Source organism: Botryllus schlosseri, chromosome 13 (assembly GCF_051294905.1).
Source record: "Botryllus schlosseri isolate E-star chromosome 13, Bs_hap1, whole genome shotgun sequence".
Lineage (NCBI taxonomy): Eukaryota > Metazoa > Chordata > Ascidiacea > Stolidobranchia > Styelidae > Botryllus > Botryllus schlosseri.
In genome coordinates this window covers 19,822,667-19,834,586 of record NC_137248.1, presented here as the reverse complement: position 1 = coordinate 19,834,586, position 11,920 = coordinate 19,822,667, and the positions used below count along the sequence as shown (strand labels likewise).

General features: G+C 40.8%; 1 protein-coding gene across 1 annotated transcript; it reads right to left on the bottom strand.

Annotated features, from left to right (window-relative positions):
* Nucleotides 1–1,066: 1,066 nt before the first annotated feature.
* Nucleotides 1,067–5,827, bottom strand: LOC145453824 (uncharacterized). The gene is made up of 3 exons (XM_080331812.1): nucleotides 4,404–5,827; nucleotides 2,709–3,207; nucleotides 1,067–1,335 (listed from the first exon to the last, which is right to left on the bottom strand). Exons 1-3 carry the CDS (start codon nucleotides 4,480–4,482, stop codon nucleotides 1,194–1,196), a joined length of 720 nt encoding a protein of 239 aa, XP_080187938.1. The 5' UTR covers nucleotides 4,483–5,827; the 3' UTR covers nucleotides 1,067–1,193.
* Nucleotides 5,828–11,920: the final 6,093 nt, after the last annotated feature.

The following is an 11,920-nucleotide window of genomic DNA, read 5'->3' as shown; positions in this document are numbered from 1 at the left end:
AAGGCTATATCTGCACCTTATTTGTCCAGCGGCAATGCACATCATGCACTCATGGTATGTATATGCAATATGCATATGCACAGATCGTGTGTGGGTATGTATATCATGAGTAGGGCTGGGCAGAATGATTCGAGTACTCGAATCTGAATCGAGTAATCATTTTAATGAGTCGAGTCGAGTAGCAAAAGACGATTTTTTCGAGTAATGAAATTATACTCTCCTCGCAACTGAAAATTATTTTATCAACGAGAGATATTGTTCATATGCTATTTTCCACTGTGGGAGCCTTGAAACCTTGATTGGGCGTATCGCAGCCTATGAAACATATGATACAAAGCTACGAACGCTACTGGGAAAACATTTCTGAAGTCATGACTCTTCTACAACATTGTCACAAAGTGCAATGAAATCGGTAGGGTCGAAGAAATACCCAAAGTATCTTCAAATTGCTACATAACAGGCATTATATCCTTTGTGGTGGCAAGAAAGGCACATATTGGAACTTTAACATATTACATTTTGTTGTGACGTCATAATGAGTGGTACTCGATTACTCGACTCGACTCGAAGCATATTACGTGATTCAGAATCGAATCACTCAGGTACTCGATTTTGCCCAGCCCTAATCATGAGTCGGTGTATGTGCCGCAAAAACATCAATGATAAAATAAACTACGTCCTTTCCTTAGGCGAGATCGCACGGCCGATAGAGGGTATACGAACCCAAAATCATGATAGAAATATTCAAATTGATACCATATCAAAACCAACTTTTGAAATCCATTTTTTTCACGGCACCCTACACGGGTATGATGATACGTGTTTTACAGCTGTCGTTCTAAAACTACATTATTTTCTTATCTTTCGTGTATCGAAGTCTTGTGGTGTATCGAAATAAAATGATTAGCAACAAATTGAATTGCAAATCCCCTACTAGAATCAGAACTACTCAAAACAACAGTATAGTTAGTTAACCCTCAACTAACCAGACTGGTAATTCAAGAGAGTCCGGCGATAGGCTTCGTTTGACGTACCAAACAACATCAGCACTACAAGGACGCCTATATACATATTAATCATTTTTTTATATAACACAGAAACTTTTATGTAAATGCAGCAAGGAACATGCGGTCATGCGATAGTAGTAGAATTTAATAAGTGATAGGTAACACTATTGAGGTATTGAAACGGAACTATAGTAATGCTGGGGTTGCTTTGTCGTCCAAAACCACTGGTCTCCTCTTCTTAGCCTTTCTGTACTTCACATACGCCACACAAGCAATTACGAAGACAATCAATGATATGACTGCAGAAACTGCTTTCACGGCGAGATTTCTGAAATGCAAAAATGAACTGAGGAATTTGTCAGTACAATGCACATTCCGTTGACCAGTGGTTCCCAACCTTTTTGACCCCGCGGACCGGTAAAACTTTAAAACAAATGTTGCGGTCCGGTGAACCCTCAAAAATCAAAATTAACCCTAAAATTAATTACGAAAAATGTATGCAAATCAAATGTAATATTGGATACTTCATTCAGTGCTACTTTACTCTATTGAAGTTTAAGCCAGGCGAAGGTCACAAAGTTATCTTGAATACCACTAACTTCAGTGCGATTGTTAGGTATGCTTTGAAAGAAATACGACATTGCTGTTTGCTATATAGCCTAGGGTGACTTGACTTGAGTCATTTTTTTCAAATGCGTGAAATAACCCGACTCGGCTTGAACGAACCAAGTCATATGACTCGAGAGTAGGAAGGCCAAGACAGACATTTCATTGTATCCTCGAAGAATAGTGAAGTCAATGCATTATCGGTATATCATCTGTCGGTCCCAATACTTCGAAAATAGGGCCAGAGACTGTTAGGACTGAGGAAAATTATGATATCATGAATGTGAGCCATTCTATATCACTCAAGCAGAGTTGAAGAATGTAGATTGAATCGGATCGAACTCAGATGTGAGCAGTAAACACAATGACTTGGACTCGGACTCAAGTCACTGCACTATGACTCGGACTCGACCCTCTGCTCACTGATCTGGACTCGGACTTGATTCGAGTCGAAACTATAAAAGTGAGATTTACTTTCGACTCGGAACCTTGCGACTTGGTAACAGCCCTGCTATAGCCTACATTATGCGGCAGTAGTACTGCCAAGTGTCGCTTTGTTACAATTTAACGAAGCTGGTTCAAAATTTTCCATAACTTCAACATAAAACGAGTTACATGCTACTAGAGTTTCGTACAACACTTTCACCATTGTTACATACGCCCACAGTAGACAATGAACTCTCTATTACAACCCCACGATGAAAAATATGTTTCGAAATTCTAAAGCAATATAAAGTTTGAAGTTTTATTGTGTCCAGCTTCTTGCATTGTGTAATTGATATAAAAAATTCTAATATATTTGGCGGGCCGACAGGAGACTTGTCATGGACAGGCCATTGAGAACCACTGATCTAAACCATAACGACTTCAGGATGTAATGCAAGCAGGAAAAAGTATGCAGTTACTGATCACCTCGAATGGCCAAAGCACCAAATGCCACACTTTGGTATGGGCTGAAAATATCATCATCATCGACGATAACGGTAATGGCTCAAAATTCTGATACCAGTCAGAAAATTTAGAAAATGCTAGCATTTTTGTTGCTCAAAAACATAGAACTTTAAACGTAGTAATGATATGATTGCTTATACTCACAGAATATTAATTCCCGTTTGGCCAAATATGATTCTTATACTGCAGCACTTCCCCTTTGAACAACAATAAGGACTAGATGTTCTCAAACATTGCGAATCGTTCGAACAAGTCTCGTTATCTCGGTCTTCTCTAGAGCAGCATGTTGCTGTCAAGTCGCAGCAATATCTCTTGCCTCCTTCACAGACCGAGGACGAGTTGCAGGGTATTACTTCCGCGTCGTAGTCCGCTTTGGAGCAGCACTTGGTGCTGCAGCAATATGGCTTGAGAGGATCGCGACATAGAGAGTTATAGTAGCATTTCCTATCTTCCGGTTTTTCAGAGAAGGTACAACGTCTCGATGTCGAATTACAGCAGAATCGTGAGTAGCCAAATCTGCAGCGATCGAAGTCAGCAGTGATGCAAGGACCCTTTTCTGATTTCGTACAGCATGACGAGTTCTTGTTGCAGCAGTACGACTTTGCTGGCTCTATAAAATCCTCATAATTCACACAATCCGCACCTTGAACAAAATATTTTTATTAAATTTTTTTGTTCAATAACTGGTGCCGAACATTTTATAAAACACTTTCCTTGCATGTTTTGTTGTCTTTTTTCATATACAGACCGAGGTTTACAGCTAGTTCATGCAGTACGGCTGTTCAAAAATTGTTAGGTTGGCTAAAACACAATGCACACCAGTTTTAACTCTATTCAAATTGGCTACTGCAATAACTTTACTGCTACGGGTTAGAGTTGAGCCAAATTTGAAATGCATGCAAAAATTTCATCAGACAGCCAGTAAAATTCGATGTTTGGTTACTATGAATCTTCTGTTAAAAATGTCTTGCAGCTATGCTTCTAGCTTCTAGGGTCCGTCTACTTTGTGCATGTCAACTATGTCGGGTATGTAGTCTATGACACAGCTATGTCGGTAGGAAATCACCTCCAGAGCATACCAATGTGCAACGTATAATGTCCGCAAAAAGACTTTACGGTAATTTGTAAACGGAGACCAGGGGCATGACCAAAATGCCACGAAACGTTCATCATATCCGCCACATCAAATATATGATCAAACGTCTGTGAACATTCATGCGAAGGGAGGATGTTGCAGTGTAAAATCTTTTTCGTTGGTCTTTATGGAATTACACTATCTTATGAAGTGGTCTATGACCTTGGGCAATTTAAAGGGGAATGTGCAGTTTGTGGGTTTTTCATTGTAACACCAATAGGCAATAGCTGTGACATAGCCAACACACTCGACATGCACAGAGTAGACGTAGCCATGCTTCTACAGGTTGGAATGAAGCCAAATTTGATGCTCAGTGGTTTTTTAGACATTGTGTATGTCTAAAACTATGAACATGACTACTGACGAACGCATGAGATGAGAATGGAGATTGGATGAATGAATTGCCAGACAGTTATGTCTATCTGTTTATCAATCGCACACATCTTACAAGGGGTTGGCTTGGCCTACGTAACGCAGACTTCAATATTGACCTTCACTTTCAGAATAGCAGAATACTTATTAGCCTACAACTCTACAATATACGCTCTCTTTGAATCTCTATGGCAATAAAAATAACAAGATTATGACAACATTATGAGATATACTATTGCACTTGATCATTCTTGGGTAACTCTTGAGGGATTTTTACTGTTAGCCTACATGTTAGAATCAGAATCGGTTAACAATTTGCAAATGCAACTTACCTACTGCATCCTCTGTTGTCGTCGTACATCCAACAATAACCACGCTCCAGATGAATATTGAAAATATTTTTACTTTCATAATATCTAACTGATGAATGATGATTAATAGGAGTTATAAAACTAGAAGACTTTCTTTCGGGTAATATATATATTGCAACTATATACGGTATAGAATCAAACTATTTTACTCACGTCAGGACTCAAGGGGGTGAATTTAGATGCAGTCTAAAATTATTCAACATTGTCATTATACAACTTGCCTATTGTAATCCACTTAGAACACCGTGATAGCGGTGGTGCTGCTACAGGTAAATTCAGACAAGTGATTGAATATTGATTAAATGAATCGCTCATATACGTAGCACTGTAGCAGCAATGCAATGCAGCATATATTGCATGTTTTCGGTCATTCTTGCAATCACAATGTAATAACTAACTTGACACAAAATCTGTTTACGTGCGCTATCATCTGCTGCAATTCCCGTCGACATATTCGTTCGCCTCCGCCACATGCCACCTCATTTTGTCGCTTGCGTCTTATATTCTCTGCATTACTTTTCATTCAGTGTGCATGCCTCTTATTTACTTCACCTAGGCTAAGGTGGGTGTCTGATCTTAAAGGCTACTCCAAGTTGTTTCGACACCTTCCTATCTTCTCATTGTATCGCAGTCTTGTGATGTTTTGAAACGATGAAAATATTAATAAACCTGATTGATTGATTGATAATAATCATGCATCTCTATTCCGCACAACCCTATTTGCTGATGATACTCACCTCTTTATGAACTCCAGCACTGTCGATGATTTGCATGCATCTGTAAATAGGGAACTCCCAAAAGTGTCGAAATGGCTACAAGCAAACAAACTAAGTCTGAATGCAGATAAGACCGAGATGCTCCTTTTAAATAATGCCAATCATAATATCACTGTGAACATCGATCATAAAAAAATCTCCATATGTGACTCAGCAAGATATCTCGGCGTCACCATTGATGCCATGCCAAAATGTCTTGGAAGCAGCATATTGAATGCACAATATCAAGACTAGCTCGAAGCTCGGCGTGTGGGAATAATGACCCGACTGCAATCTCTGGTTTCTAGATCAGCACTACGAACCATCTACTTCTCTCTTTTCCACTCTCACCTGCAATATGGAATTGTAGTATGGGGAAATGCATGCACAACATTTCTGTGCAGAATTCGAACGCTGCAAAACCGTGCGATACGGCTGATCTCATCTGTACCTTTACGTACCAATTTATCGCCTTACTACCGTAAGCATCGAATTTTGCGAGTTGACGAACAATATCGCTTCGAAGTATCAAAAGTTATTCACAAATATTTTTCCAATAGTCTGCCTCATGTGTTTGATGACTTTTTCATACCTGCTAAAAATGTTCATTCCCATTAAACGAGATCCTTGTCAAAGGGAAATATCTACTTACCCCCACCCAATAGCAACTGGCACTTCTTCGATGGCAGTCAGAGATCGAAAAGTGTTCACCATGATCACCAATGATTGTTTTCCATGAACACGAATAAAAATTTATAAACGTCAAAATATATTGTTTTTGCGTTTGGAGAGGGGTAGGGGGATATTAGGGTTGTGGGTGGAGGGATATTAGGGTTGTGGGAGGGGGATATTAGGGTTGCGGGATGGGGGTTATTAGGGTTGGGGGAGGGGAGATATTAGGGTTGGGGAAGGGGGGATATTAGGGTTGTGGAAGGACGGATATTATGGTTGTGGGAGGGGGGATATTAGTGTTGCCGGAGGAAGGATATTAGGGAAGGGGATATTGGGGTTGTGGAGGGGGATATAAGGGTTGGAGGTGGGTTAGGTTCAAAGTTGGGGTGAAATTACCCCAAACCGGGGTTTAACCCACTTCCAATCTCCCTTTTCCCCCACCCTAATACCCCCCGCCCCAACCCTAATATCCGTCTCTCCAAAGGCACACAAAAACAATTTATTTTGACGTTTATAAATTTTTGTTCGTGTTCATGGAAAACATTCATTGGTGATCATGGTGAACACTTTTCGATCTCTGACTGCCATTGAAGAAATACCTAGCAACCTAACTAAGAGATCTATTGACTACTCGGGACCTATCATTTGGAATGCATTACCACCACATATCCGTGAATTGCCTTATAATAGATTCAAAAAAGACCTACTTGATCACCTCCTGTCGTTATACTAACACTGCCCTACCTTGCCCAGACATTGCTTCATTGATCATTTGCTACAATCGTTTAATTTTTCTTCTATTTTCCTTTTTTAACTAAACAGTTTTTACAGCCAGACTGTTCAGAGTCAAGTGTACCTGTTTGATGCTGGTGTGATCAGACTAGATGACCTTCACGGTCTAATCGATCATTCCTATCTAATACCGAATACTATGCAAGTATATTTTCTGTACCACTGTCACTGCTGTTTGTTATTTATTTTGGTCGGATGATCGTACGGCAGTACAATTTTGTTATGTTATGTCACATTTCTCGCTACAGCAAATTAAGAACATAAGCCTTCTAAAAGTGTGCAATGATATAAATGTAATCGTCACAAGAGAGAGAGAGAGAGAGAGTCTTTGTTTTCATCGAACCAATATAATATTATCAATATCATATTATATATTTTCATTCGCTGAAGACGCTCACAATGTACAATACGATACACAAGACACAATGCGATGTAATGAACAGATAGGGGGATGCCAGAACGACCAGTTACGGCATCAACCTCAACCTCGGCCTCATGGCCGACGTTAATCGTTATTCGGCTGTCTTTATGACGCTCTTACCATAGCAATTTACAACGTAGCTGCGTTGTAAATTGCTATGCTCTTACTCTTTCCATTTGCGTCTTTTAGTACCTCCTTCATTGGGTCTTTTGTTTTGTCACTGTAAGAACGATCGGCACATGGGATGAGCCCCAGATAAATCTCATCCTTCGCTGCTATTTGTGTTCGGGTTCGAGCCAGTATTGCCAGCGTAGCTGGCGGCGGATTATCACCACTACGCCAACTCACAAACAATCTATACCCGGCACGTTCTCGACCATCACTACGTGATTACTAGGGCGATTTTTTTACCTAAAAAAGATTGATTTTGACCTCACGTATGCAAATTATATAGGTGTTTCGCACGTAATGTTAGAAATGTACTACTTATATCATCATTTCTGATTGGAACTGTCTGATCCTGACAAATAAGCTTGGCCTGAAAAATCGTTTTTACTTAAAAACTGACAAATTTTTACATGGAAAAAACTTTATTTTAACGAAATCTGGCCCCATGAAGAATTCCAGTAGCCTATACCTAGTTACATTACGTATTATGGTAGAAATAATAAAATTTATTGTAGTACAACGAAAGATACTTTCCAGCATTCTCGGGTAGAAAGTGTCTGTTCTTACTAAATAGCTTGCCAAGAATGGAGAAGAACGTTTAACAGCAGCAGTTGTTTGCTGACAACACTGAAGTTGTGCGTAGGCCTACACTAGACCAAGGGCCAAAAGACCAAAGTCCCATGAAACCGATTCTTTTCCATTAAATATTTTGCGACTACCGATCTAACGGGAACTGCAATTCCGGCAAATTATAGCCTTACAGTTCGCAAAAACAAAACGAAAGTTGATTCTCAGGCACGCCTTGGGCTGTCAGTATATTTAAAACATTAGCAGCTGTCGCGGTCTACATCCGTTGTACAAACTACAAATTTACAGTAATATACAATGTAGCCTAGGCCTACATGCCGCTTCAATCGATACGCGCTACCGTCGCGATGACATCACATGATTATTTGTCTCTTTCCTTATCTGGTCGACTGCAAGCGGCATGGGAAGAGGAAAGAGATAAATCCCACTAGCAAATAGAGCGAACGCGCGTTCTGGCCTGCAGCTTTATTGGCCGCAATATCGTGACTTCGGAACTGTGCACGTTACGGAATTTTAACCTAGTGTGTTAACCATGATTTCGAGCAAGGCAAAAATCGTGGGGTGTTATGCCCTCAACTCACATGGCCACGTCACCAGTTGAATCATTTTGCGTTCACGAGTTCCGTTCGGATATAGTAGGCGGGTTACCAAACGTCCTCATGCATTTATAGGAGGATTTGTCCTCCTTTTTGACAATTTGTCCTTCTTTTTAGCCTGAAAATGCCCAAAAATACCACGATCGAAAGACGTTATATAAGTCTTGGCCTAAAACAGGCCTGGGCAAAGTGCGGCCCGCGAAGCTATTCTGTGCGGCCCGCGACAGGTTGCTTGAAATTGAAAAGATAAAACCTACTTTTTAATGTTGCTGCATGGATTAAATCCATAGGATGTATAACTGAACCAGAAATTTACTATCAAGCCTGTTCATTAACATACCACAATTACGCAGATTACATACGTGCCCCAGATGCCTAATCCAGATTCAAAGTAAAGTCAATGTAGCAAATTATGCCATTACAATCGAAGTCGCAGGAAGTCACCAAACCTTCTTTGTTGCCATTGCTACATTACGCATTACACGGCCTGCGTTTCAAATTGTTACGTGATGCGTTTCCAAATCGACAAGTCAAACAGTGCCCGTGATTTCTATGAGTATATCACCACCCATAAAGAATGTCAAAAAATGAAATCCGAAAGTTTAAATTCAAATATGGTTCGGAGGACTAAATATTTGTTTACTACCTACCCGTCTTTTAGGAGTTAGTGCCGAGAAAGAGAAATTTTGGAATATTGTATCGCCCATTTTCTTGACTTCGTCATTGATATTGATATTCGCAATATTTGAGGGCAATGGTTTCATGAAATATTCGGTTCGGGGTGACGATTGCGGGAGCGTTCGTTTTTGGTATTTTTTAACATAAAGAAAAATGTAGCCCGATCTGGACATGACATCGAATGCTTGAGTGGTATCGACAAATCTCACATGTTCGTCGTCGCATATCTGCACTGATCTCTTTGGGCTCATTAAATATGTAGTATAATGCCCGTTTTGGGCCGTTCCGTTGTGTGCGATCACCGCCATGAGGGCATATCCAACCCGGATTTGGTCAGATCCTTGGATATTTAGATTTTTACTGGGAATGACGATATTTTCCAACTTTTGAGCTTCATCACTCAAACGGTTAAGGCGCGCAGTCAGTATCTTTGGAGTTTCGTGGAATTTGACATTGGTATCCGTCATGGAACCACATTTTCACATGGTCGTTTCAAAATTTCAAATGAGTCAGCTATCGATTTTACTTCGCAATCAACGTCGAACATTTTTTGATGGTACGTTTCTGTTTGATTGGAAGTGCATGTTTCGCATTGAGTAATCTTTTCATAGTTCAATTCATGCTTCAATCCGAGCTCTTTCAATACTTTTGGCAAAGGCGAAATCCAAAAGAAGTCACAGCAATCGTGCTGACTACCGAATTCCAAATTAGTTGTGTCGCATACAGTTCGAACAGCATTCAATAACACGTCACGTGCAACCGTCTTCAAGTTTGTCAATGGAACGAGTATATTTGTTATTTCTGGATGAATTTTCATACTGTCGTCCATTGGCCCCGACAGCATACGTATAACATGAGAGTATGCCAGTAGTATATAGTTTGGGCGGAAGGTGCCCATTCGCGATTTATAAAGAACAAACAAACATTATCAAAATAATAAACAGTGTAAGAATTAGCTCATTCTCAGTTTTGCAGCAATACTCGAGGGGAATTCCCTTCTGGCTGTGCGGCAATTAAAAAAGGGGAATAATTACCAATAGAGAGAAAACGAACAAAGAATCTGGATTGACCTTTGTACTCAGACTGGAGTACTTCTACTTGTACTTTTCCACTCCTGATTCTACCTCGCCTCTGGACACGAGACTTGTATATTTGATATATATTATATTTTCCCTCGAATAACAATGGATTGACTTTTAATTTCAATGGTGTGCACGCCGACGAATCGGTATAGTTCTCCTGGCTTGACTTGTCGCTCCGCGGTGGGTTGATTAATCCAATTGCGTGTAAACATGATGGGATTTGGGAATATTTGTCCGTCAAACATGACGTCAGTATAGTATTTGTTCCTCCGGATCCGTATGTGAGATCCCGGATCGTGTTTTAGGTAGATGGTCAACGCGTTCGGCCAGACGAAACGATGCAAGGTAACGATTCTGGTCTGCGTCATACTGTCGTAGTGGTCCTCTTTTTGCTCCCTGGATAGTAGCGAGTATGATCTTTATCAACACCTCCACGCATATTTACAATATCATACTAAGGAACTATTGCTTCGGCAGCCACGCACTGTCGTATGAATTCGACAAATTTCGCTGCAGACAGTCAGTTGTGTTCGCGTATGTGTCGTAAATATATCCTCAGCACATGCTATGCCAATACCTCCAAGCATATTTACATCATACTTAGGGTTCTGGTCAGGTTGATTTAAATCATCACGTGTCGACAATCGCTCGAAGCCCGTCAACTGGTATTTTGAAAGCTCCCGGTATGGTGTATTATTGTGTATGGATTGTTGCGGTATTAGAATTGTGGTTACGGGTCGTTGGCGGTGCGAGGATCAGGTTTATAGTAGCTATAACTACTTAGCTCGGATGTTATACGACGCGCTGCTATCGTTGCTTTGTCCAAGACCTGATCCCCGATAATCGATCTCGCTGTCGAAAATGACATGCGGCCGCGTAGACTGCATAGCGCCATTTTGTTTTGTGATCCATCCTGCTGTGCCGAGGATCGAAACATATCCTCAGCACATGTTATGCCAACACCGCCAAACATATTTGCGGCATCATACTACGGATATATGGATTCGGGGGGAGTGTTACCGTCAGAGAATTGCTGTGTCACGCCTTCGGGCCTTGCATTTTCCTCTCGGTAACTGCGAGTACGATGTCAGATTCAATTGTACAGTGACGAATCTGGGATAGCTCGCTTTAGCGCGGATCAGTGGACCGACGTTATTTTGTTGAAACACGCTCGGTTGCGGTGGTGCAATAATGGGGCGATGAATTGTGTCAGATCATACGAGATGCGATCTAGCCTACTTTCGGTGAGGTGTAAAGATGAGCGAGAGATTTCGAATTCTGACTCCACCCCGACTCGGGTTGCCAAATCAAAGTCCAGAAAATGTGGCTAGCACGTAAAGTCCTGTTATTTTCACATGTTGTGAGGACAAAATATAGTATAAATCCGACTCTCAAGGTCATTTGGCCGCATCCAGACTGGCTTCCCTGAAAACTGATGAAATCTGCGCCGGGTCCGGAGATGTTTCGTGACCTCCGCCGTCCAGACAAGATTGTTCTGCTGTAATATAGGTGTCGTTGTATAATAATTTACGTACAAGGAGACTTGGTATCGACCCTTTGGCGGAATTCTGTTTGGTTCGTCTGTACAGGTGTTATTAGTGCGATCAGATTTGGCACCTCAAGGAGTATATTGGTAAAAATCACACAACGATGACAATAACTTTACCGGTCAACATTCAGTCAACGGTCAACGATGCGGTGTGATGTACGTAACAGAGATGAGCGG

Excerpts from the sequence above, each read along its gene's own strand:
- LOC145453824 (XM_080331812.1), bottom strand. The coding sequence starts at position 4,482 with ATGAAAGTAAAAATATTTTCAATATTCATCTGGAGCGTGGTTATTGTT. Across the intron at positions 3,208-4,403 it reads GACAACAGAGGATGCAGTAG|GTGCGGATTGTGTGAATTAT; the intron begins GTAAGTTGCATT and ends ATTTTGTTCAAG. Across the intron at positions 1,336-2,708 it reads CAAACGGGAATTAATATTCT|AAATCTCGCCGTGAAAGCAG; the intron begins GTGAGTATAAGC and ends TTTGCATTTCAG.